We start from the raw sequence: 27804 nt of genomic DNA on the forward strand, positions 1-27804 counted from the left end.
CAGCCTGGAGCTCAAAGCACAAAGTCATCCAATGTAATGAACTTCTGGAAACCTTTCCCTTTTTGTGCCATTCAGCTTGTGAGAGCCAGAGACTGCCTTCTCTGACGCTCCCCCCCCCCCTTCTATTATTTTCCAGGCTCTGATCTCTCCTAGCTGCACTGAGGCACTCAGCACAGAATCCAGCTCACAAATCCTACCTTCTCCTTTCATTGCTGCTGGTATTATTTTTCTTCTAGGACAATACTAGCGAGCCCCCGTCTAAGCCGTTTGGGTTCTCCTCGGCTCCGGGAAGGATTTTCTTGCAGGAACAACAAACCGCAGCAAACTTGTCTCTGTCTCAAGAAACCTTCCCAAGAAGCTGCCAGAGCTGGGAAGAGACGCGAGGATGTGTCGATTCCCAACGGACAAGGACTTCTGACTGCTTGGGAAACACCTGTCACTGAGAGAGAAAAACAAGGAAGGGGAGAATAGAGATCTCCCCAAAGCAGCAAGACTTTAGCCAGAGTTAGCGATTTCCAAAGGGATTCGAGCATGAGCAAGCCGGCAGGATCAACAAGTGGGTAATATCTGATGCAGGTTTCTAACTGCCTTTAGAAGAACTGGCTCAGCCTGGGTGTTTTGCAAAAGCATGTTATATTTCCATCTGTAGCGGCAGTTAATACACAGTCAGGCCCCAGATGGAATTTGGGGAGATTGGGACAAGTTCTTGCAAAATGCTGGGTTTGTCATTTCCAACAGCTTGTTTTGATCGTACAGCTCTCTAATGAAATCTTGCTCCACTTTTGATGTCGAGCATGTCTGAAATGCAGTTATACGTGCAGCGAGTGTTAGTTATATTCCACCTGGAGGTGAGCATTTGTGTGGAGGTCTGCGTGATTTTGTGGGTGGGGGGTGTTTGGTTTTAAAACAGCATTAAAGAGCTGAAACGTGCTGCTTCTCTCATGGGCCTCACTCAACCTTTTTCTACAGGACAATATTTTTATTTTTAAAAAAAGAGTTTAAAACTCAGATCATTAAATTAAACAACTCTGTTGAAAGAGGATTTAAATGCAATACTTTGCACACCATTTCCAGTCATACCAAATAATCCTGCAAAGAGGAAAGCAGAAACAACTTAAAAGTCACATTTTCCTTAATCCTAAATCCGTGTACCTCATAACTGGAGAATTTAAAGTATGACTAACCGCTCTTGCGAAGAGCGGCTCAATCGGTCTAATCCCAGCTGGCACTTTTGGAGTTTATAATGTGGATGAAGTCAGTAACAAAAGAAAAAAATACGCAATCCAATTTAATGTATGACAAGTGACTGGACATTTATATTCCTTGCTATTTAATAGCACTGTGCAGAGCAGGATCATGGTGGTGGAGTGCAATTTAAACAGGCGCCTGAAAGGTGGGTGTACACGTGAGTTTGTGACAATATGTACATAACTGCTACATTCACACTCATGCATGTACATCTGACTCACACATGATGGTTATCTTTGCCTCTAGCCTCTATTATCCCCCCTCCCATCCTCCTTTGTCCCTTGGAGGTTTGAATCCATCCAGGGAGAAGCCGCTGTTTTTGCTGGTGGCCTGGCCATTCTCGTTCGGAGTTTTGCCGTTGTTGCTTCAATTAATACTGTCTTGAATGTAGGGGTTTCTTTTGGAAAAGCGAGCGGGTGAAGTTGATTTCTGTCTATGTACAGAGAGTTGCGTTAAGTATTTTCCTGCAGATGCGTTAAGGCTTTTTTTCTCCCTAAGGAACTTGATTTGTGTCACTAACAAAAGCCGAGCAAAAAAAAAAAAAAAAAAAAAGAAGATATAAGGACTTGATCTTGCATTTCTGGCGCACCCAAAACTCCCGCTGAAGCCCACATCCCCAGGGAATTGGGTAGCAAAGGATGAGGGAGCGAAAGCAGCAAATTAAATAGTTTCCTGGCATATTTTTCTAAAGATAAGGATAAAATAAAACCGGGGAGGCGTGCAGGAAAAAAGCCCAGTGCCCCTAAAAATGGTTGAAGGGATAGAAAACATTTTGGGGGAGAGAAAACCCAACGCATCTAGAACCTTAGTTCTGGGCCAGCTTCCCCATCGTTGTGTCCTTTTCACATCACCTTTCTCATTTCTGACACCGGGAAATCAATAGCACTTTGACTTCTGGCTCCGATACTCCCTGGAGCCCATTCAAATGAACCTTGTTACTTGCTCAGTTTGCCTCCCGCGAGAGCTGGCTGCACCGATTGCCGTTTGAAATAGATTTGTTACCAGCTGCACCCCTCCCCAACAGCTCGTTTCCCAAAATTGGGACAGATTTTCCGTTTCCTCTTTCAGTTCTGGGGCGCAGGGAAGCAAACAACATTTTAATTTAGATCTAGGGCTGTTTCTGTGCCCTTGATTTGCTGCGTGGACGCGGGACCATTGCATGGGAAACGGATGGATTGTTCCATATGCGCGCACGAGGCTGGTGGTTAGTAAAGAAGGAAAGCTCAAAAAGGGGCATCCCATGATTTCAGGAAACCAACCATAATCTTGTAACTGGTGTGGTTAAAGGTTTGACAGGAGCCCGCGCGGTTTCTTGGCACTTTCTTCAAGTTGGTCTAAATTATAAGATTTTATCCAAGGGTCTCTTGCGAGAAGTTAGTTTAGAGAGATCAGGAGAGAGAAAGAGAGATCTAAAGGGAAATCTGCAAACTGTTCCCGAAAGGATGAGTGCTAGCGCCTGCTGGAGCCATTCAAGGACTACGGTCTACGGCTGAAGACCTACGGCAGGCTCAGCCACTGGTGATAGTATAGCCCGGGGAGATGCAGGCACGAGGTGGGGTTTTTTTGGTTTTGTTTTTTTGGGGGGGAGGGGAGGTTGTTTTGTTTTTTCACTGTGGCTTTTCTCCTGGGCCTGAGTTTGCAGTGTGGATCTTGCTCCACTTCCCCTCCAGTGAGTGTATAGTTATGTCAAACGTGATCTCTGCCTGGGTGGCAACAAGACCCCATCCCGCAGTCCCTCAAACCCAGACTAACTTCTTTCAACAGCCTCTGATGGTAATTACAGTAATCGAAGCTGCCATATATCTTTAAGCAATTATGACACACAAAAAGCTGCACAGGACCCCCTGTCGAGGGATGTTAAAAAACGGTTTCCCAGATCAACAAAATTCAATTTTCTTAACGTTGGACTTCGGAGACCAAGCTCTGCTTCGTCAAAGGGGAGCTTTTTTAAACAGGGGGAATCAGTTATCTCATGACCCCGTGTCATGTTAACATTTCTGTCTCGCTCGCTTTTTTTTCTTTCTTTCATATTTGTTCTGCCCAAGAATTTTCTCATAACAACAGCTACGTCTACAATAGTCTGAGGGGCTGACACTCACTAAAGGTGTTGATTAGTCGGAGGAGAGTCAGAATAATTGCAAAAGTGATCAGATGAGACGGACACAGTTGGGACTGGGAGAAGAAGTAAGTTTAGTTAGGTATTGAATGGAGAGTGGGGAAATCGACTGATAGAACTATATTTTACATAAATTACTATACATCTGGCTGCAATTTGCATCACCACCCCCCTCCTTTTACAATTACAGTGACGAATGCTGAATCTAGCATTTTTTACTAGCTCTAGGTCTAGAGGATTTAAAATATTATTTTATCATCTCTAGATGAAATAATAACACAAGAAAAATTGGTGAAATAAAACACAAAATAGAAACCGCGCCGTATTAAAACGGTCTTTCACACTACATAAAAGTCCCGCTCTGATGTTATACATATACTGCTACCGATCAGGATTATTTATGTTCAAAAAAGAGAATAAACGCACTCTTTCATTTCACTGGTTCACTGCCTAGTCTGAGGTTGGTTTCAAAAATTTCTTGCTGTGATTGAAAACAAAGTTCGGGTTTATTTGGAGCGGGAAGCTCCAATTTATCTGCAAGCTCCAGCCAGGGGAAGAAAGTCTGGGATTTGCATAGCTAAAATCAAACTCAAAAGTGCCTGTGAACGCTGCATTTAGTTTGGCGGTGACATTACATGCCAGGGGATGGCACAGATGCATGTAGAATTTCACTGTCTTTTCTTCACCCTCCTCCTCTTCATGTGTGTGTGTGTGTAAAAGTCTATCAGTGGACGCTGAAGCTGAAGGGGGTGGGGGGAGTCGAGTGCTCGCCCCTGTTGGCATTGTGTGATATCCGAATTCCCAGGCTACTCTTTTTGACGGGTCACTGGTGACCCAATAGGCAGGTGGCAAGGAGGGCTTGTAATCACTCCCTTGTCCCCAAACCCTCCTCGCGATCTCCTACCTGCAGATCCAGAGCCACAATTTACGTTACGGGCTTTAGGGGGAGGGGTGCGGGTGGCTCTCCTAGCTGGACTTGTTATTAATTGCGTAAAAGTTTTCTATTCTTTAACCCCTCTACCCTCCCTCCTCAGCCCCCTCCCTTCCCCAGTCCCTAACCTAATCCCCATTCCTCTAGCCGTGTTGTATATAGCAGCTGTCGAGTTTCATTTAGGGGAGAAGCTGGCAGCTTGTGCTGATTGGAGGCAGTCAAACGAGTTTCAATGGGGAAAATCATTAAGTTAACACTTTATCTAATGTCCCTATTGTCTGCCAGGAGGCATTGTTTTAGAGCCTCCGGATAAACATGTCTGAAAGCATCCCGGGCTCCTAAATTCTCTAGGGAGCAGAAGAGACTTCTCTGAATCCAGCTTCCAACCCCTTCCCCCATCCCTCTTCTACCCCTACCTCCCTCCCCACCACCACCACACTTAAGACACTCTTACTGAGCTAACTCAAAGCAAAGCAAATTGCTATAAACCAAATCGGCCAGGTTTCTCAAAGCCAGGTTTTGTGAGAGAGCTGCACTTTTAGCTTGAGTTCCTTTTGGGGGGGAAAGGAGGCTGTTTGAACTGATGCTAACAAAAAGAAAAGAAAGGAGCTAGTAGGGGTTTTGTGGTGCGTTCATTGAAATGGGGTTTAATAATCTCTATACATTTTATATGACTTTCAGTGCATTTGCATTTACAGTAAAAGTCTCTGAAAAGTAAACACAATTCAGACTGTGTGACTGATTGATATATTAGATAGAAGAAAGAAACAACCAGGCATTTCAAATACGTTCGATAGTACATAAATTGCACTTTCCCACAGTTAATGCAGAAAGTTTTGCTTAAATTTTAGGGTAATGGAAACACATCCAAGTTAATGGCGGGAACAAACCCAACCGTGAGCTGGTTTTGTGACTTGGTTCTCGCCACTCCCTACACACAGAACGTAGTTTCCCCCCTGTTTGAAGGGCACTACAGACCCAGCAAAAACTTATCTCTCCTAGCAGGAAGGTTTTTACTATTGCTGCTGCTGTAATCTTTCGTTCCAAAATGGGTCTTGGCGATTATAGAAGATCCAAATAAAAGTAGCGGTGCATGAATAATTCTCATTGTAGAAAACTGACACTTGCTCAAGGAAAAGAAGGTTGCCTATAAAACCACTTCATTATTTGCTTTTATCGCAGCTCTGGTGCTAATCCCTTCAGAGGTCAGATTGCTTAGTTCTCTCTCTCTCTCTCTCTCCCTCCCCCCTTCCCTTGCCTCTGCTTTTTCAGGTCGTATATTAGACATCCCTTGTAAAGTGTGTGGGGACCGCAGCTCCGGCAAGCACTATGGGGTTTACGCTTGCGATGGATGCTCAGGATTTTTCAAACGGAGCATCAGGAGGAACAGGACGTACGTCTGCAAATCTGGAAATCAGGTACTAGTGACAGCACCGGCTCATTTCCCTTCCACTTCCAACGAGTTATTTATTGTACTGTCGCTCCGGAGTTCCCTCCGGCATGCCGAAATATGAATCAAAATCTAATATGCATCCTGCCAACTGGATGCCATCCCAGCTTAATACAGTCTGGAAATGTGGTGCTGGGGGACTAGAATTTGCTTGTGATAGATTTAAGCAGCTCAGGATGTTTGCTAAACATTTTAAGGATGTTCACATTTTAACAGTATGTTTAACGCAAGCTTCTTCCGGACACGTATTATAATAGAATAGGAGTCAGCTTCCGGGGGGGGGGGATTTTGGATTTAAACAGCAAATCAAAAATCAAATCTCATGCTTCAGGACCAAATGATCGCCTGCGGTGGTCAGGAAGAAATGCCTACCCCATCCTCTGCATTGTGGCGGAGTTTCGCCAGATATACTGGCCACCGAACCGTCTCTGAAGCGTTAGATGTTGGACTGAGGTAGGATAAGGGATTTCATGGACCAAGAGTCTGATTCCACACGTCAGATCTTTCCTCTTAAAGCAAGAGGAGTTCAAAATTAGAGTAAATTGTTATGTGTCAATTAACACAATGTATATTAGCATGAGGTTGGGCAGTTTTCCGGGGCCAATGCCCCAGTCTACTTTCTGGTTGTGCGCATATGTGGAAGCGTATAGGTATATAAATACTCTGTTCAGCAGCACAGAGACAAAATAGATTCAAACTCTAAACCAATTTACCTTAACTACAGTGACATAAATTGGTGTGGCCTTTTCTTGCTACAGGTTCTGTTTGTCCTCGCTACATAACGGTGCAGGTCAGACCAACTCTGCGTACTTCTACCAAGATTATTTAAGCATAAAAGAGGACAAAGACTCCCAAATATTTTAAGACAATGTTCAGATATAAACTTTGCTATTAAAATATAACCAAGTCGGAGAAAAATCAACCCCCCAGCTTTTGATTTGTCTCCCCTACCTCTAGCCCCCCTTAATTAAAATAAAAGCGCAGTTATGGAGAGAGGGAGGGGGTGAACGGAGGAACTGATGACTTCAAGCCAAGCCAATACCATAGTTACAGGGAAGATTTCTTGAAAACAACCCCGTCCTCCCGCCCATCTCACTGGAAAAGACATTTGTACAAACTTTTTGAACAAGCTTCTCTCGCTAGAGTTTCTTTTCCAGGTCACTATGAAATTTAGGACAGTAAAAATTCCAGCTCCCACCAACTGTCTAATAAATACCTATTATAATAAAAGAGACAAGACGGGTAAAGTAATATCTTTGACTGGACCGACTTCTGTTAGTGAAAGGGACAAGCTTTCAAGCTCCGCATAGCTCTCCTTCAGAACAGTGGAGCTCAAAGACGTGTCTTTTTCACCAACAGAAGTTGGCCCAATAAAAGAGATGACCTCACCCACCTTGTGATCTCTAATATCCTGGGACCAAAAGGCTACAGCAACGCTGCAAACATATTATAATAAAGGCAACTAGTAGATTCAAGTAGAGGGTTCATTGCCTGTGTTGTAAATAGAATAAGGAGTGGTGGGAAATAATATGACAGCATTTAGTATCATACCTGAAGGATTAGCTCTAGGATAATGAATCGAGGTTTCCCCTTTCCGGAGTATTTGAACCGTTCACTCACTGCGGAAAAGAATTTTCACTTTACTCCTTGTCTCCTCTGTGTGTTTACAAACACGATCCTGTCTCCGGCGACTTCCCACTGACTTCACTGTGAACTATGTCCGAGCAAGGACAGCAGTGAATCAACAATTATATAGCGCATCCACAAGGGTGTTGTGAAACTTGTGTCACCTCCACTCACCATCACACATTTAAAGATCGTCTAATATATAACAGTAAAAAAGGGAAGGGCTGTCAAGTCAAAAGGCGGATGGCAAAGAGAATATTGAAGTAAATTGATCAGAGAGCGTCAGCTTTGTACTTCTACACAAGGGAACCGTGCAGGGAGAGTAAATAGATTTTTCCGAAGCATCTATAAATCCCCCTTACTCAGAACAATATTGCGTTAGGCGCCCTCTGCTTCTGTTCATTGGACTGTTTCGGAAGGTGTTTTAGGTGGGAAGCACTTTTGTTTGAGTGCACTTGGAAGAGCTAGAGAAGAGAGCGCATCAATCCAGGCCCGAACCTAAGTCTGTGGGTGCATTTTACTTCAGTGGGAGCTGGAGACCCCCGGAAGAGTCCGGAATAAGTTTCGCTTTGCAACCTGACTTCTGGGAAAGGCGAGTTTCCATTGATCGAGGAGGAGTAAAAAGAACAGGAGTACCTGTGGCACCTTGGAGACTAACAAATTTATTAGAGCATAAGCTTTCGTGAGCTACAGCCCACTTCATCGGATGCATGCAGGAGTGTAACTTCTACGGGGTCTCGGCAGGTGCGAACTGGTTTCCAGCTCACACCGCAAGCCAGAACGGCAGAGTTACAGCCAAATTGTTTCTGAACAATGAACACTAACAATTTATACCAGGCTCCCAACTTTCTGAGAAGGGGGTTTCCTTCATTATCATGTCTCACAGGGCACAGGAGGCGTGGGGGGATGGCGGTATAACCACACATGGTGCCCGGAGTTACTACCAAAGGATAAGGGGCAGACTGAAGGACCATTAACTTTTGCATGCATAAGTCAAGTTATCTGAGGCTCCGGGGCTAAATGAATATAGCCGATGCTAGAGTATAAACACAGACAGACACACACACATAGTGTGTCTGGTTCCGTGACTTTTTTATAATTCTGATATCTGTCAGCAGCATTTACACTTATTTACAAATTCCACCAACCCCCATCCATCTTGTCCCATCGTCTTAAGGTCTCCATGTCCACTACCTCAGTATTGGCTGAAGTTTGGCTTTGTGGCTAGATATTTCTGGTTTATTGAGCCGAGGGCTGTATGTGACTTTCTGGGACTCTGGATGGCTCTAAGTCTATACTATTCCTCTTCGGATAGGGGCTCCTGCTGCACCTGCAGGCCTCGGGAGCTCTGTTATTCCGGGGCGCAGCTGGAGCCTCTGGGGGTGGGGAGCTGTCTGAGGTGCTGAAACAGATTTGTCCATAACCACCTGCCCACTCATTTATTAGGGGCCAAATCCTGTTCGCCTTACTCACTCCAGTAGCCCTATTGGGCCAGATTCTAATCTTATTTACACCGGTGGAAATCCTTGGTAGCTCCATTTGGAGTCACTGTGGAGTGACTCCGGTTTTCCCCTCTATGTGACTGAGATCAGATTCTGCTTTATTGATTTCCCCTGAGCTGTCCCAGGAGTGAGGCCAACAGGATTTGGCCTCGTTAAACCCTACATACACAGTCGTATAACCCTCGGTATAGTCTCCCCAGGAAGGAACCCCTTTGTGACTAGATCGGATGGACTCACACCCGCCAAACGAGCCCTTTCTTCCGTTTCTCACCGGGACACTTCGGCACACGCTATAGTCTCCCCCTCATTTGTCTGTTTGTGTAGAAGTAACTCGTTTCTGCACAGCCTACAACCCAACCGCTGAAGCGAAGGGATCCTGCAAACCCAAATGACTCTACCCCTGTCCTCTCCAGCTACAGGCTTCGTTGACCAAGGGCCCAAGTCTGAGCTGCTTGCTCAGGCCAAACTCCTCTTTGGCGTCGCAGGAAGTTTTGTCTGAGGAAGGGCCGTGTACACAGGTGACCCAGGGAAGGTTACGCAGTGTAAATACACAGGGCCATATGGTGGCATCTGTTTAAAAGCAGAACTCCCCACTGGTTTCGGGATGATGTTCCGGTTGGAAAATCGTTGGCACATAAATCCCTCCATTCACAAATCCTTCTTAGGCGGACAACAAGCAGAAAGGGCACCAGCCACGTGCTTGGGGGGGGGAAGGTTAGTACTCCCTAATGCTGTGATCGCTGAGCAGGTTCTTAGCTGCCCCGCCGTTCGCTTGTCAGTTCCCCACCCCATGCCCTGTGCAAGCCCATCTCTTAACGAAAGGAGTTTCTCTGTTTTAGGGAGGTTGCCCCGTGGATAAGACACACAGGAACCAATGCAGGGCGTGTCGACTGAAGAAATGCTTGGAAGTCAACATGAACAAAGATGGTATTTGCACATCCTTTTACCCTTCTCCTTGTGGCTGAGTAATATGAACCATGAATCGCATGTATGGGAAAAGCGCATCGTTAATGTAAGCGCCCGGATCCCACGGCTTGGAGTATTCCCTCCCAGCTGCCCTCCACCTGTCCGCAAAATTCTCCCTTCCCTTCCACCGTGCCTGGCTCAGCTCAATGACCCCTTCCTGCCAACGAGCAATCAACGCCCTGCCCCAGCACCCTTTCCTGCCCCAGCAATTAACGCCACTGCCTTTAGCCCTCCTGCCCTTGCCCATGCACCCAATTCGGAGCCGACCCGTTCCCATCGGAACGTCTGCTATTCAGCTGTGTACAATGGACCCAAAGCCAGGGCCGGGCAAATTGTTTGGGTTGATGACAAAAGCAACTAAAACAGTGAAACAAGCGCAATGAAACCACCAATTAATGTATTTCAGCCAAATCCAGCCCTTGGCGTGGATCCATGGGAGTTAGCGGAGCTATGCCAGGGATGGATTTGACCCATAATGTCCAGATCCAACGTGTGGTAAGGAGCTGCAGGATTTTTGTGCAGGGAACAGAAATGTCATAGAGCTCCGAGTAAGAATGACCCAGTTATTGCACAGCCCTAGGCGCTGATCGGGTTAGACACAATCGAGTCCCTTGTTGTAACGTCTCAATCAGACCAAAAAAAAAAAAAGTCGCTCTATAACAATTTAATGAAGTGTAGGCAGTGGGTGAAACCCTCAGCTTATTGAAGGCAACGGGAGTTTTGCCACTGCCATCAGTGGAGACAGGAACCCCGTGCTTTATTCAGAGAATTAAGAACCTTGCTGTTAAAATTAGCCTTTCATCTTCACTTTTTCGAGATGCTATTAATACTAGAATTAAGAATCAATTAGACTATCAATTAAAGTCCCTCTCTTGGAAGCCGCGAGGCCTGGCATAGGTCAGCAAACTGTGAGCTGTAAGATTTCCCTACAATAAACGATATGATGAGCCACAGATCGTCTCTGTGGAGGAAACAGTAGCCCGAAACAATGACGAATTTTTCGATTGATAATCCACGAGCAGTCAGCCTGGCTTGGCATTCATTCAATATACCTCGTGTGCAACCGTCTACTGTCTTCTAGTGCCCAATAAACCTTTCAACACATTTCGGTCCGAAACAAGGACAGTGAAATCCTGGCTCCTGGGAAGTCCTGGGCAAAGCTCCGCTTGACCTCGATGGGGTCAAGATTTCACACTCAGATTGTTTTATTAGCACATGTAAGACAATGATTCTACATTGAAGATGCCGAGACAGCGAGATTTCCTGATGCGCTTGCCACAGTTATTGGCATAACTTTTCTCGACTTGAATCCGATTCCGATCCTATGGAGACCAGCAACAGAATTTAATCGGGCAAACACTCCAAGTGACTCACTGGGTTGAAATCTTATCGAGTCTTGGCTATTTCCCGTTATAATTCTGAAGTAAACTTTTTGTTTGTTTGTTTTCTAATGGCTGGGTTCTAATGCCTGCGAGAGTTAGTCTGGAAAGTATTGTGTTGTCATTGCTGACTAGGGTTGCCAACCCTCCAGGATGGCCCTGAAGTCTCCAGGTATTAAAGATAATTAAAGATTATGTGATGAAACCTCCAGGAATACATCCAACCAAAATTGGCAACCCTATTGCTGATGGGACAAGCAAATATTTCCTTGCAGATTCGCTAGAGCTGCCCATAATACCTTAGGCAACAAAATCTAGGCAAGGCTAATGCATTTCTGACTGCAGATTACAAAACTGAACCTGTATTTTAGACACTTCCTGTGGAACAGCACAATCAAAGTTGTGGAATATCTTGACCTAATAAAACAGGACTTTAGCAGCCTACAGATTTGCTCCTCAACATAATATGACCCAGTAACTAGTTACCACACTACCCCTCAAAGAACCCCACAGAAATCCTAAACAAGACATCACAGGAAAAGAAAATCAAGGCTATAAAATGCCTGTGCCACTAAATGAATAACATTGTCATGCTGAAGAGATGGCTACTAATGCCTATACATGAAATCCAGACAAACTTTCAGATAACTATTTTCTTTTCTTTTGGGGGGGAAATCTGGAGGTTTATGTTGCATTTAAGGTCAACCACCTAATATTAGGCACTGAAAGTAATGATATGGTATGCAATATCAGGCACTTAATTCCACATGCACCAGTAAATAACCAAGGACAATGAAGTAGAGTAAGTCAGTGAGGCCTGTTCCAAAGCCCTTTGCTGTTAATGGAAGTCTTTCCATTGATTTCAATGGGCTTTGGGATCAGGCTGCAACTGGGTAATGTATTCACTAAATGAGCCCTTTGTTCCCAGCTGTGCAACACGAAAGAGGCCCAAGGACATCCACAATAAGGAAGCAAGTTGCGCTGTATTTCAGAGGACATAAGGACGAGAATGGAGCTACTCCTCACTTTCCCTCTGCAGCTTTACCTGCTCCGACCTTCTTTACAGCTGTCTCACAGCTGGAACCCCACAATCTAGAGCTGGCTGCTGTATCGACTACCCCTGAACGGCAGACGTTGGTGGGCCTGGCACAACCAACACCAAAGGTCAGAGCTGCCTTCCGTGTTCTAATGAAGTGCACTAAGAGAGTGTTCAGAGATTATGGCAAAAATATTTGGTCCTGAAATCAGGGGTTGGCAAGTCTTGTTTTAGAGCTGGGGTTGTTAAGTGTCTCCACAGGGTGTGTTTGTGTGAGATCCAGTCAGTTCTATGACAGAATACAAATTCAGACCCAATACTATGAAGTGTAAATGCTCCTATTGATTTTAAGGAGAATTGTGTTTGAATAAGAACTTTATGATTGGCCCCCTCAATACTTAAAAAAACTATTTTGGTGGAGAGTAAGAGAACGATGGTCTGCAAGTTAAAATCATTCTCACTATATGGAGATAAATACACACCAATGCATTTTAGACATAAGCACACACCATTTGTGAGCTTTTCTAGTATACGTATAAATATGCATTCCCTGGAAAGACCTACACACAGTGGAACAGTTCAGAAATACTGCCACCTGCAGACTACCCACCAACCTACATGTTTCAGTCTTGGACACAGTATTATTAAAATGACCCAAGATTGGAGAATCATTGATGTTCTGGACAATAAAATATAATGATTGAGCCCACAATGTACTGTAACGTACTGAGCAAATTATCGCAGCCTATCCAAATATCTAGGTACACAAGTATATTTATCTTTTTATTTCTGGACTTTGACATTTAATAAGCAGCATAGGAAATTGCTGTCATAACTTGGTGGATGAGGCTTATCTATGAGTTATTTAAATTGATAACTCAAATATTTTCATGCTCTCCTTTCCAAAATATTCATAAGCACATTTGTATGTAGAGTACACAACAAATTACAGAAAAATTGTTTGTAAATCAACCCTGGTCTATAGCTTGGTGAAACCCACTGTGAACTTGCTTGTAAGAATCATATTTCTATTTTTATAAATGTAAATTCAAAAATATTAAACCAGAAATTTTTTAGAAAGAAAATGCATTTTACTCTGTGCTTGCTGCAAACCACTTAAGCGCATGTTCAAATCCAACTGAACTCAATGGGACTTAAGTATGTGACTAAGGCTAAGCACCTGCGTAAGTGCTTTGAGGAATAGGGATATACTGTTGAATCTGGGTGTGGATTAGGGGTGACAAAATAAAATACTGATTCAAACATATATCTATATCTGCTCTGAAAGCAGGGAACACTGAATAAAGTAATGAGACAGGGTCCGGGAATCAAGATACATTTTTAATAGGTTTCTTCTACTGTTGGAATTTCATTCTGCCATACTGTGATCTTATGCTTATATGGTCCCATTCATCCCCATGGATAGCAAAGCAAATAGCCTGCTTTATAAAGGGCCCACAGAAGCCAATGGAAGTTTTGCTATTAATTTCAGTGGGTGCAGGATGGGGGATTGCATCAATTATCTATATACAGGAATGACTAGTGAAGTGTAGGCATATCTGAGATGAAGAATAAAAAGAGGGAATGGTTTAGCAGCCAGAGGTCTCACTTCTGGTTTTTGTTTTATGTTTATGTTCCTGAAAGCTCATTTCAGGGTTTCAGCCAGCCACCTGCAGGGAGGATTCTCCCTCTCCCCAATGTATACTGTTGTTTGTTTGGGTGGGGGGTTTAGTTTTGTTGTTTATTTTATTTTTTGTTTTTATATCCTTCCTCTGAAGCATCAGGATGCTCATTGCTGGAGATGGGACATTGGCTGGGGTGAGCCAGGGTTCGGAGGTGGCCAAGAGTATTCTCTCTTTTAGGGTCTTGGCTGGCTAGTTCTTGCTCACATTCTCAGGGTCTAATGATCATATGCTGGTTTGGGAAGGAATTTTTATAAGTTGAGAAGGTTAAACTGGCAGTGATCTGGAGAGATGGGGGGAAAGAGTTACCTTCCTCTGCAACATGTGCATGTGGGTCACTTGCCAGGATTATCTGGGGATATCTCACTTAATCATTTCCCTGCCCTTGCCGGGGCTTCAGATACTGCTGGATCTCAGTCCCTCCTATTCTCTGCCTGTGGCACATAATAGTCTAGTCTTCTGGAGGCTGATATTTTGGTCTCATTTAGTTGCTGGGTTTAATGCATGGGTGGTGGCCTAGGATATACAGGAGGTCAGACAAGATGATCTGGTGGTTCCTTCCGATCTTAAACTCTATGGCTATCTTAGTCACTTTTTATTATTATTCCTTATTTTACTTTTTATATTAGTATCCACACGAAGTCAATGGTACACCTATGTACCTCTATGAAGTGGCCACTGAATCTGTTTGTGAATCTGCTGCCAGGCTTCTCTTTATGAGCATCAAATGGGCCAAGAGCGTTCCAGCCTTTTCTACTCTGTCGTTACAAGATCAGGTAAGACTTATACAAGTAATTGTCCTTAGCCTGGCAACCATATTAAAGATGATCCACAAAATTCAGATCTAGATCAGATTTTTCACCCTTCCAAAGGAATTGGCCCTCATAGTTTTTGATCTGGCCCATCTCTAAAATAATATATTGTTTTAACAGCAATTTTCATCAGTCTGAAATGGATATTTTATAGTGTAGGTGAAACTCCGATAAGAAACAGATGTTGCTATAAGACAAATATTATGAGGCAGCATGTTGTAGTGGACAGAGCACAGGGCTGGAAATAAAGAAATGGGGGATGAAATCCTGGCCCCACTGAAGTCAATGGCAAAGCTCATATCAGCTTAAATGGGGCTAAAAGTTCGCCTCCAAGTTCTATTCTTAGTTCTTCCCTTGACCTTCTGTCTGAACTTTTGCAAGTCATTTAATCTCTGTGTGCCTCAGCTTCTCCAATTGCAAACTGAATATACTGGTATTTATTCTCCTTTGTAAAGTGGTTTGAGCTCTCTGGATGAAAAGTGCACTCTCAGTAAACATTTTTACCATTTAATCCTACTAGTGTACAATGGCCAAATGGTTCTCTGAGTCACGCTGACTTCAATGAAGTTATTCCACATTTACACTGATCTGACTCAGAGCAGAATTCAGCCTACTCTTTTTTTTAATCCTAATTAAAATCCTCCTTAATTTGTCTTGTTTTCCTCTGTGACAACTTGCCTTTGCCTCAAGTGATTTGTGAGTGAACCACAGTAGCTAAAGCAATTTTGTAATGACTTGATTTTTGATGAGGACTTGATCTATTTAATATAATGCATTAGTTCTGAAAATTAATCAGACAATAATAAAAGGAAAAAACTATACAAGCTCCAACCACAAAAATGTATCTAATATTTTGATATCATTGAGTTTAATTTTGCAATACAATAACTAGAAAGAAAAAGGTCATATCTTAAATATTACAACTAATTGTATTAGACTCTTACAATAGTCACCAAATAAAATACAATAGTTGGTCTGTGGCATGTTAGTGTAAGTACATAAACAAATGCATATTGTGAACAGAAAAAGATTTTCAGGATGACGATAGAGTTTTCTACCTAGATCTACATATCACATGTAGCACAAAAAGACTTTTGCTTAGATAAACTGAAAGGTCCCTTTTCTAGAGCTAGTCCCAGATTTTGAGAGCCCTTTTGTGAGGTTAGATATGTGGAGCCTCATTCACCTCCCTCTATGTATTTTCACCAGCAAATCAGGTATATACATTCAGGGCCACTGGATGAGTAGGATCTTAAAGAGGCTGCAGAACTGCCATAAGCCAAAGGCTTAACAGTCAACAGGGAACAACTGACAGGAAGATAATAGGAGTGGGCCTAGTTCATCAGCTGCTGCATGCAAGCCATTTCTGTCAACTTCAAATACAGTTGCTTCTGTGGATCGGGAAGCTGGATCCGGCTTATGAAGGACCTGTAGAATCAGACCTAGAGCGTACTTCATTACACAGACATCATAGAAAATGGTTTTTGCTTTGAAAACTACTGCCATTTCAAAGAAAACAATCTCTGTCATAACGCCACAACGATCACATTCAGCCATGGACTATTGACATCAACAGCAGTTGCATCCACCTAGGCCAGGGCTCAGTTTGGTCTAATATGTAAAAATTCCCCAAGAGATCATCCCTCCAGGAAGAATGGAGTGAAGGGAGTGGGAGGAAGGAAACATCTTTCAAGAGAGAGGCTCATCAATACAGTAGAAATGGCTAATGCACATTCCATATCGTTGAATATTTCCCATTAAATTCCTCACAGAAATCAGTTTATCCTGTCATCTTAAATGAGCCATCGACATAGCTTACATTTAAAATGAAAGGCAAGTGTTAGCAAATTGCAACATCAATTGAATCTGTTTTAATGTCAATTTCACCATTTTTCCCTCCAGGTTGTAAGAGTGCGTCTGAGTTATAAACTTTAGACCTGGATCCACATTTCTCAAAATTCAGAGAGGTTCAGATATGTAACTATGGTTTGAACCTCTCTCTAGCATGATTCCTCAGCTTCCTCTCACATTCAGGAGAATCTCAAAGGAAATAACTCTTGTTTTAATAGCCTTTTTCCATAGTTAGAGAATCAGACAGATGATCCTTACAATAGTACTACTGTTTCATTTCATTTCATAGTGGCACAGATAAAAATGTCTGAATTTCCTCTGGATGTCTTTTGACATCTAGCTAAAGAGTCAAAAATCTTTTCCTAGGATCTGCTTTTGTTTTGGGCACCTCTAGAAAAATTAAAACATTACAATTCTATAACTATGTGGCACTTTTCTGTCTTGAAAAATGTGGAACCCCATCCGTTGACAAACACAAGTAATCAACAGCAGGTTATCTTTATAGATAGTGCCTGATTCTGAAGCAGAAGTAGGTCATTTAGAAAGCCTGGGATTTTCTAATTCCTTTGAGGAATGAAGACCATTTATAAGCCCTCACTAAGGTCAGCATGAGCTATTCCATGGAGGCTTTAAAGACATATTCATCAGAACCAGGAGAGCCTTAGCAAGTTGGAGGAGAAAGTTCCTTTAATTTCTAAAGTCTTCTGACTTTAACTGCATGGTGTTGATATCTAGGAAGCATTGTTCATTGCCATCTGCATGAACAAGTGACAAAAAGTTTTACAAAAGCCAATTAATGGCTAAGAATCAATTTCTTTATACCACATAGAAACCTGCATATCTAAATGAAACATCAGTTCTTTATAAGGCACGGGGAATGGCTGGTTAGTAGTGCAAGTTCTGTTTCTCTCACCAGAAACCTGAGATGGATATGGTACTTCAGATAATTTCATCTCTCTGGGAAGTTTTTGTTACTATAAAAGCCAATGCAATTAATTAAAACCCATATTATGTGCAGACACATTTCCATTTCAATCACAATTTCTTTATTAGAGTTGAATAAAAGCTCTGCAAAGTCTAAGTAGATGGTACAGAAAAGTAACTGATGTTATGATGGTCATAGTTCTGTAATGCAGTGGTGTTGTAGCTGTGTTGGTCCTCGGATATTAGAGAGACAAAGTGGATGGGGTAATACCTTTTAAGTCCAGTAAAATATACTACCTCATCCACAGTGCTTAATTTGTGCCAGGGCTCAGCCCTGGCACTTCTAGGCTTGGCAGGTCATAGCTTCAGCACCCCTGGGCTTGCTGCATCAGTTATAATGTAAAAAAATTGCTTGAGCCTCAGCACCTCTTTCAGTATAAATGATGCCTCTTTCACTGCTCCCCCACCTTGTCTCTCTAGTAGTGCTGTAATGACTTGAAACCAATATGGCTTAAAACACTGGGTATTAAAAATTAGAACTTGGATAAGAAATTTCCAATTGTTGGATGATTTCAGTGCAACTGAAATGCATCTCTTACATTCAGATGTGTCAGAAAAACAAAATTCTATTGAAAGGATTCTATTTTTAATGTTATAAAGTGACATCACTAAACGTAATAGCTCCAAAACGTGTTCTTCCCTTGTTCCCAGTATACCCTGCATTTCCAAAATCCATGTAGTGTTTTCCCAGCAAAATCTTTGACCAACACGATAAATCTAAGCGTGTGTTATCCTGAGGCTTGAGGATGGGATCCCTTCTCTTTTCCTGACAATTGCATAACAGTGAAGTGTCTTTGCAACTGCTACTGAAGTCTTAGGGTGACAGTAGCAGCCATAGGCCCTTGTGTGATGCCTCCCTTCTTTGTAGGAGTTTTGAGCAATGTATCATCCTAGAGCCACCAGACAGTACCTCCTGAGCCTTGTCCTGCTCTGTTCACAAAGTCACCTCCACCTTGTTGTGGACCACAAAGAGGCATCAAGTCCCTACTGTGTGTACTCTCTGTGGTGTGCCCCTCAAACCATGCTGTGGAACTGATGAGATTCAGCTGAATGTAGGACGCTCCATGTCCATGCAAAGGAGGTGTGCTAAGCCAAAATGTCATATGTGCACTTAAATTATTCTTTGCTGGCTTTGCCACTATAAATCCTAAGGAGCCTAATTTTCCTCTCATGCCTAACAGTGTATTTGTACTTAAAATCAATGGGATTGCCCCAGTGCAAACAGAGAAGCAAACTGGGCACAGAGTCTGCCACTCAGCCCTCGCAAGGAAAAAAAAAATCTACAAAAACAAATCAGGATGAAAGATTATGGAGAGCTGCAATATCTGGATCCAAATCAGAGGGGCTCCAGCCTCCAAACATGTTTTGCTGTGGAGTTGGGGTTCGTCCCTTGTTGAAGAGGGACAATCTAAGGTGTTTGGACCTGAATTCGAACTTCCCCAAAGTTCAGTGACATTCTAAAGTAACCAGATTTCAGTATCCAGCTTTCAAGGGCTCTTTTCAGCAAAAGTAGGAAAACAAGAAAGATTTTAATATACCTTGATATTGTCTTTTAACAGACTATAGATTTGTTTAACCAACAGTGGATTAAATGTACATAAGAGGATGTCTGTCATTGTGTAATAGTGCTTTGAATTGACTCTCTATCAAGTGGTGTCAGTTCAGGCCACCATCTAGTAATCTGCCACTCATTTCACAAATCACATATTTGCAGAGTAAAAAAGGTCTAATAGTACAGAAATCATTAAAAGAACGGTCAGGCATCCATTCTGCTCTCAATACACGTGTCTATTAACACTGAGGAGGAGAAGAGAGCGCTTATTGAGCAAGCCTGCTTTTGAAATATTAGTAGATATTTAAGAAGAGTGTAAGCTCTTTGGTGTAGGGACCATCTTTCTCCCTCTCTGTGTTTGCACAGCACCTAGCACAATGGGCTCTGAGCATGGATGGGGACTCCAGTTTCTACAGTAATAGAAATAATTAATACTAATATTTCTTCCAGGGCTATTCTTATCCATATACCTTATCAAAAAGAAAGAAAAAGAGCTAAAACATTCAGAGGGGAAAATACAAAGGCGGGCATTTAAAGCAGTTTTTAAAACAACAGAAATTAACATATTGAAAATGTTTATAAATCTATAAATTATACACCATGTTATATTGTACATCTATTGTATGGCAGCTGATGCTTTTGGAAGATGCTTGGAGAGAACTGTTTGTTCTAGGAATAGCACAATGGGCCATTCCAGTTGATGCTAACACTCTACTGGCTGTATCTGGTAAGAATTGCACAATTTAATGACTTTGTTATAAAAATTACCATAAAAATACATTACTGAAAAAAGAACAACATGTAAAGAATAACAAATTCCCGCTGAACAATAGAGCATACCTGTCATTTATAAATCTATATTTAAATGCAAATAATGTTGTTTTGCTGTATTCATGACTGCTTGCATTGTCATTTAAATGCAAATTACTGTGTTTGTTATCATCCAAGAGAAGATTTTATATTAACTTTCATACAATATAGTCAGTTTACATGGAATTGGATATCTAAGTGACAATTGAATAGATATTGATACAGAGGATTTTGTCAGAAATCAATATACATTAATGCAAATGCCTTAATATAGAATATTTTTCATATGTTTCTATTCTAGGCATGAATGGTGACAATACAGATTCTCAGAAGCTGAATAAAATTATTTCAGAAATACAGGCTTTACAGGAGGTTGTGGCTAGATTTAGACAACTTCGGCTAGATGCTACTGAATTTGCCTGTCTCAAATGCATTGTCACTTTTAAAGCTGGTAAGCAGAATTTTTTTTTTTTTTTTTTAAAGATAACTAGCCATTTTGCTGGTTGGCCACTTCAGAGTCTACACTGACATTTTAAAACAGTGATGTGATTATATCAGCTAGTAGGTTTTCTGCTGTTGAATTCTGATGGGCAGTGTTACACTTTAACTATTACAAATTAAATGTTTAAAAATGCATCTTTATTTTTATGTTAAATCTTAAATATTTTGACCTTCTTAAGAGTCTACCTGACTAGTTACTGATCTGCTTTCCAGTACCTACACACAGTGGTTCTGAACTGAGAAGTTTTCGAAATGCTGCTGCCATTGCAGCTCTTCAAGATGAAGCTCAGCTCACTCTGAACAGTTACATCCACACCAGGTGATCAGTATTTTCTTTGAATACTTTTTTCAAACACTCTGGGTGAAATTCTGACCTCAGTGAAGTAAATGGCAAAATGTCCATTGACTTCAGTGGAGCCAGGATTTCATACAGTGTTCACAGTGACTACATATGCCTGTAGTAGAACTTGGGTTATCCAAACAGAATGAGGGACATAGAATGTATTCAAATAAGTGAGAAAATGAAAAAGAGGGAGTTTTTCATGGTATGTGAAACCTGAAAAGGAACATAATACATTCAGAAAACTGGAGTTTTTGTATGTCTTTTACTGTATTAAACAAACAACAACATCACATACAGTGCTTTAAATTTTAGAATCTCAGAATCTTTTATTGTATTATTCCCGCTTTTTAGATAAGGAAACAGAGGCAGTGACTTGTCCAAGTCTGTAGTGTGAGTCATGGCAGAGCTGGAAATAGAAAAACCCAGATCTTGTGACTCCTAGCTCAGTACATCTTAACCAGAATGATGAGAATAATAGTTTTGAAATGAGGTTTTCCATATATCTTGTTCGGCATAAAACATGAGATACAGAAACCTTTATACCAACTATAAAAGCTGTAGTCGCCACCTTGTGAAACTAACAAGGGTAAAACTAGGAATATGTGAATTGTGCTATGTAGAAAACCACTGTTATTTTCACTATGTGAGCAGTTGTCTTAATGTGACCACAGTTTAGAGCATCATGCTTTGAATACTTTTTAAAACTATCCTCCAGTCTTGGAGCACAAGGGCTAGGAGGACTATTACCAAAGCAATTCATTAGGCAATTGGGTGGGGAGGAAAGGAGACTGAGAGGAATGACAGGTTTCAGAGTAGCAGCTGTGTTAGTCTGTATTTGCAAAAAAGAAAAGGAGTACTTGTGGCACCTTAGAGACTAACAAATTTATTTGAGCATAAGCTTTTGTGAGCTACAGCTCACTTCATCGGATGCATCCGATGAAGTGAGCTGTAGCTCACGAAAGCTTATGCTCAAATAAATTTGTTAGTCTCTAAGGTGCCACAAGTACTCCTCTTTTTTTTTTTTTTTTTTTTTTTTTTTTTTTTTTTTTTTTTTTTTTGAGAGGAATGAGATGCAAAGCACACCCTTCAATAGTGATTCCTCCAGTCATTTCAGGAGCTATTGTGATGAGCTCTGAAAGGCATCTTGTCCAGTCCTTAGCCAGAAATAAACTGGCTGTAATGCAAGGCCTGGAGCAGGTGGAATTTTAGTAGAGGCACAAGAGTGGGGGAGAAGGGAGAATCTTCAGGGTTCCATAGTGGACATGGAGATACACCCAAAAGAAAAAAAGGTCTAACCTCCAGTCTTGCATTTCCATATACCTATTCTTTTTTGTCACCTATTCTCACCTGTCCCTTCCAAAATGTCGGCTTGAAATATTAAACTTTTTAGCTAGATTTTGTCTAGGGTCATTGAAGGAAGTACATCTGATCTATATCACCAGACTGCCTCCTCTTAAATGATTATTCTGAAAAGGGGCAATACTTAGACTCACTGCTGTCAATCTGGGCTTCCCCTCACTTTTGTAACCTTGAATTTTAAACGTTGTCAATTAAATGTTAATTCACTAAAGTTAAGAATATAATAAACCAAACTTAGTTTTCGAGCCTCAAGGTCACTTACAGACAATTTAATTTAGTAGAGGATCCTAGATGACACTTTGAATGATAGAACCAAACTTTTTTAAAAAGAGAAAAATGATTAGTTAAGCAAACAGGCATACAATTAGCATTTACACAGTACTACAATTATATTCACAGTTGAAGGTGGAATGGTGTATCAATAGATGATCAGTCCAGTGACAACCAGATAAAGTACAGCCTTATAAATCGTATAACCTAACAGTACCCTTTCGGTGTTCTCATAGACTCATTATGATCATCTAGTCTGACCTCCTGCACAATGCAAGCCACAGCATTGGAGCTTCATCCAATTTAAAAGGCTACTCCTTTTACAACACATGATAATACTAATTAACATTAAACCTATCCATTACCATTGTCACATTTCTTCTACCTCTACATTGGCTCTTCACATTACACCTTTAAATTAACATTTGCACCAATGTTCTTTCCATGCTATCAGTGTTCATAGCATTTTAGTAAAAACATTCCTAATTCTCAAAAATGCTCATTAAAAACCATTCCAAAACCAGTTCTAACCAACACAGCCACAAAATAACCCTGGGTCATGTCCTTGTTGATTTCAATTTTCCCATCTTACTGTCTAACTTTTATTCACACTAACAAACTCAATTTCCCAAACTCCTCTATACTTAGCCTAAGTAAAGCCAAAGCCTAATTTCTATTTATTTCTTGACCTAACTCATTTTATAAAAGCTACAACTTCCACTAACAACTTTTCTCCTCTGGCACAATGGAACTCTGTACAAATAAGGGTAAAGCCTGTCTGTGTGGGAAACAGGGCTTTCTCACGGGCTAACCCAAGACTGTGGTATGAACTTTCCCAAAAACTAAGGAGCATCACAAATCTCATCACCTTCTGCTCCATGTGCAAGGCACATTTCTTTGACCTTGCCTTCTCTAACAAACACATAGCAACATGTCTGTGTGTATATGTTGTGTATCATTTAAAAATAAAATCCAAAACAAAACAAAACACTCCATTGCACACACTTCTGCCCCTGGTGAGAAGATGAGAGAACACACACATACAATGACAGACATTAGTCACACTGCTTAACACACTCAAATACTATGGTGATGAGCATGGTATAAGAACCTATATAGAATAAAATAAAATCTCCAGTAGAGGACATAATTCAATGATCTGAGAGTTACACATGTCAATCCAGATGACAATGTACTCTAGGGAAATCCCCCCTATCAGCACCAAGTACTGCTGTAACTAGCCTTGAAAGGATTAGGTTTTTAATCTATAAATATTGATAAATATCCATTTCACCGTACACACACAAACCGATGAAAAAATATTTCCATTGATAACCACCAAAATTTACAGATAGGCAAAGTAAGAACAATGCTGCTTGAGAACTTATCAAAGTTTAACTTAGGGATGTTTACTTTGTATTTTGAGCCCGGCCCCCATAATTTCACGCAACTGTGAAAATTTAAGTATATAAAAATAAAAAGTACTGACAAACAAACATTAATATCATCAGTTGACATTGTAAGGGAAAACTGAATTCTGCCAAGCTTAGCTATAAGCTATACTGAAGTTCCACCACTGACTGCAATTATTTTGCAAATCTAAGGACATATTAAAAAATTGCCTACTCTAAAAAACAATGATGCTCACTGGCAGAAATCTTTGACATCCTTTGTTTAGACTATAGATAGAATCTTTCACTGCAGATTTGAGCAAACATAAAAATACGAGCCAGTACATACTAAAAGGAAAAAGCAGCAGCTGTGTGGCATGCTCTCTCCACCCACATTGAAGCCCCTCCACATGAATAGTGTGCCACTGAAGCTCAGTGGGAGTTAGGGTTACATGGCCAGCCAGTGAGAAAAAAAAGCCAGGAAGCAGCTGCTTTACATGGAATGGTCCTCTTTCCAAACTCAGCAGCTTTCCCACTAGTCAATGCTCTGGAAGTCCTCTAACTTACACCAGTATAACTATTTACATCAGTGATTTACACTGGCGTGAAAGGAGAATCCAGCCTTGTGAGAACCAACAAACGGGTTGTGAGAACAGGCATGAACTGGGGATCTATAGTCTCCTGGTTCCAGAGTGATCCATGTTTCTGAGGTAAACAAAAAGGCACAGAGCAGTGGAGCAATATAGAGAGGCTGCCTGTCAGCATGGATGCCAAAGCAATACTACAGACTAGGTAGATAGTATTTTTCCATGGGTATTTGTACAGGAGTGGAATGGTTAGCTCTGCACCACAAGGGTAAAGAGCAGTGAATGACTATACACCATAAATAAATCTTGCAGTCTAAATAAAGCCAGCAATTAGGAACAGCATAATTCCCCTCCTCCCCTGCAGTTTTAGGTATATCAAAGTCTATGCCACTTTTCTGGAAAGGTGAACATACAAAAAATATTGTTGGCCATGTTTGATGGAGCTAGGACCCATCATAGGAGATTTATTTTCTTTTGTCAACGCAATAGCCTTGGAACATCTTAGAAGTTTCCATTGTACGATGTATTTTCATAAGAGTGTTGGAAATTTTGTAGATGAAACCTAGCCCCACTGAAGTCAAAGAGAAAACTCCCTGTTGACTTCAACAGAGTCAGGATTTCATCTTGTATTATGTGACATGTGAAGAAAGAGGTCTGATTCTGCTCTCATTCTAGTTTTACGCTAGTGCAAGTCCTTTGATTTCAATAAGGTGATTCCAGATTTACATTAGTGAAAGTGATAGAAGATTGGAGAATTGGGCTCCAAATGTTTCTGATAATGAGCCTATTTCTTGTTTTACTTACAGCAGTGCAAAATCCCGAGGAATGCCTCCAAAGTCAGCAGAGTTATACTAGTGAAAAAGTCAGCACCAGCAAGATCAGAATTAGGCCCATACTGTTTTATCTTTAGAAATTGTGAAGAATTCTGTGGCTAACGAGGATGGAAGATAGCCTTTTATAGATGTATATTTTCAGGGGGAAGGAAATGTTGCTTCTCACTCAGAATTTTGTATTCAAAATGTCAATTATTAAAAGTGATGCTGCACTCAAACATCTGCAACATACTGGGTAGATTGCAAGTTCAATCTAATAAACCCAGTTTATTGAACATGGGCCAAATTCTTCTGAGTTACACCCAATTCAAGGTCATTGTTTGAGGTGTAAGTCAGGGCAGAGTTTGACCTTCTATAAGTTATTCATCTGAGAGATCAAACAAACAAAATGTGGAAACATTAGCCCAAAGCCTGCTTACCTCACTCACATCAGCATTCCCATAAAGTCAACATGTCTACTTTTATGAGAAGGCAAGTAGGATTTCACTCAGTCAGAACTAAACCCTACAATTTGCTTAATTTGGGTTTTGTTGCTCATTAAGGGAAGTGATTTTGCTGTTTGGAGAAACGTACAAACACCTTAACAACATTCTTTTTCGTTTTGTATTCTAGGTACCCCACACAACCCTGCCGTTTTGGAAAACTCTTATTGCTTTTGCCAGCTTTGCGTTCAATTAGTCCATCTACAATAGAAGAAGTCTTTTTCAAAAAGACCATTGGGAATGTGCCAATTACAAGACTGCTTTCAGATATGTACAAATCCAGTGACATATAAACTACCTTAAAAAAAACAAAAACAATCAGGATGGACAGTTTGATAAGAACTTTTATCTATGGAGAATAAACCTCAACTAACAAAATCTACAGGAAGCATAAACCTGGGAATGTTTAACTTTTAAATTCATTGAGAAATTTTTTAAAAAAAATCCCATTAGATATGATTTTGCTGCCTTGAACAGAGTGATTTAGAGCACAGAGTGTTTTGCTCTACAGAAAAAGTGAATTGGATGGAATTTTGCTGCTCCTCTTTCTCCAGGGTGGTGACAATTAATTTGTCAGTCATAGTTAGAAAGACTGTGCAATTCTGTCATTTAACTGGCAGATCTGAGAAAAAGAAGGTACTTTAGTTCTTTCATTTGGAACATTTGGTAACTAAACATTGCATCTGTTATAATGTGTCATGAGGTGGCCTTCAGTTCGGTTTTAAAAGTAGCTTATATTGGTGAATATGTTCATAATATTCTAGACATCTAAAACAGGTTACCAAAATATTGCTTCTGTTGTAATACATCATAAAGTGGCCTTCAGAACTGATTTTAAATGATGGCAGTTATGTTTTGGATTCAGCAGACCAGGCCTTCCTGTAAAATGAACTGGTAAACTTTGATGAAATTCTGATGACTTGTAATTTGGTTAACATCTCAAAGACAGAAGAGCTTTGTGTGCACACACACACAAACAAATGAATACAAGTCAAGTAAGAGACTAAAACAGCAAAACCAAATAAAATGGAGATGATTGATTCAGTGAGCTGATCGCTGTCCCATTGGCATAGTGCTGAAACCAAAGGCAATGGTGGCCAAACTCTGTCAATGAGATGCAGAAAGGTGAAACAACTTACAAAAGACAATGAAAAGAACTTAATTATGAAGAAATAAAGATGGTCAATGATACAATGCTAATAGTCTCCAAGACTCTCCAATGCTTTTTTAGAAAACTTCTGGTTTAATTAAAGCTTTGATCTCTCTCTCTCTCACACAGACACATTATAAGCTGCTTATTTGATATGACTACTTATGAAAAATGTAGAAAAAACGTTTAAAGATAGCTGCTGTACTTTTCAAATTTTGATTTGTTATTAGGAACTAGCACTGAGAAAAATCAGCACTTGAACTATCATAGAATGAGTAAAACTTTTCTTGTACAAAGTGGATTAACTCATTTGTGAAGTTAAAAAGTTGTACTCATTGTATTTACAAAATAAAAATATATTGAATTTAAATTATCCTTCCTTTGTTTCTTTCACTTCTCTCCCTCAGTTCCTGGATTAGTTTCCTCCAGGTAAAACTGTATACTGCTTGCCAGAGAACAGAAACATTCCTCAAATATGCATCTGCCTACTGCAGAGTTTCTTTAATCTTTCTTTGAAGCAGCTGGTATGGACCTCTTCTGAAGACAGGAGTACTGGACTCAATGGATCATGGGTCTAAGCTAGCTGGACAATTCTTATGTTCCTATGTTAAAATGGTCAATAACTAACCAACCAACCAACCAGACAGCTAACAAGGCACTGTGGATGGGATGGAGGGGCACACCACTTTCCCCCCCCCCCAATTAAAATTAGTTTTGGGTGTGCAATTATATCAACAATCCAAAGCTCAGATAACATAATTCCCAGAGTGCAAGAAAGAAACTGGCATGGGAACAGAAAAGGCAGAAACGTAGACATGAAGGCACAGCACTGTGGCCATATGGTGATCAGTGAATGAAGAGAATATACATTAGAAATGTGATATAGAGGTTTACATAAACTATGTCAAGGAATAAAGACCACAGGTGAAATCCTGGCAAAAAC

At 40.9% G+C, this 27804-nt stretch overlaps 1 protein-coding gene across 1 annotated transcript; it reads left to right on the plus strand.

The window, feature by feature from the left end:
* Positions 1 to 34: 34 nt before the first annotated feature.
* On the plus strand, positions 35 to 27256 carry NR2E1 (nuclear receptor subfamily 2 group E member 1). Its single transcript, XM_038397768.2, has 9 exons — positions 35 to 556; positions 5568 to 5713; positions 9713 to 9800; positions 12147 to 12382; positions 14566 to 14712; positions 19766 to 19862; positions 20247 to 20396; positions 20660 to 20765; positions 25842 to 27256. The coding sequence occupies exons 1-9, from the start codon at positions 532 to 534 to the stop codon at positions 26002 to 26004; spliced, it is 1158 nt and encodes a 385-aa protein (XP_038253696.1). The 5' UTR covers positions 35 to 531; the 3' UTR covers positions 26005 to 27256.
* The last annotated feature ends 548 nt before the right edge of the window (positions 27257 to 27804 follow it).

This window comes from Dermochelys coriacea, chromosome 3 (genome assembly GCF_009764565.3).
Source record: "Dermochelys coriacea isolate rDerCor1 chromosome 3, rDerCor1.pri.v4, whole genome shotgun sequence".
In the NCBI taxonomy this organism is placed as follows: Eukaryota; Metazoa; Chordata; order Testudines; family Dermochelyidae; genus Dermochelys; species Dermochelys coriacea.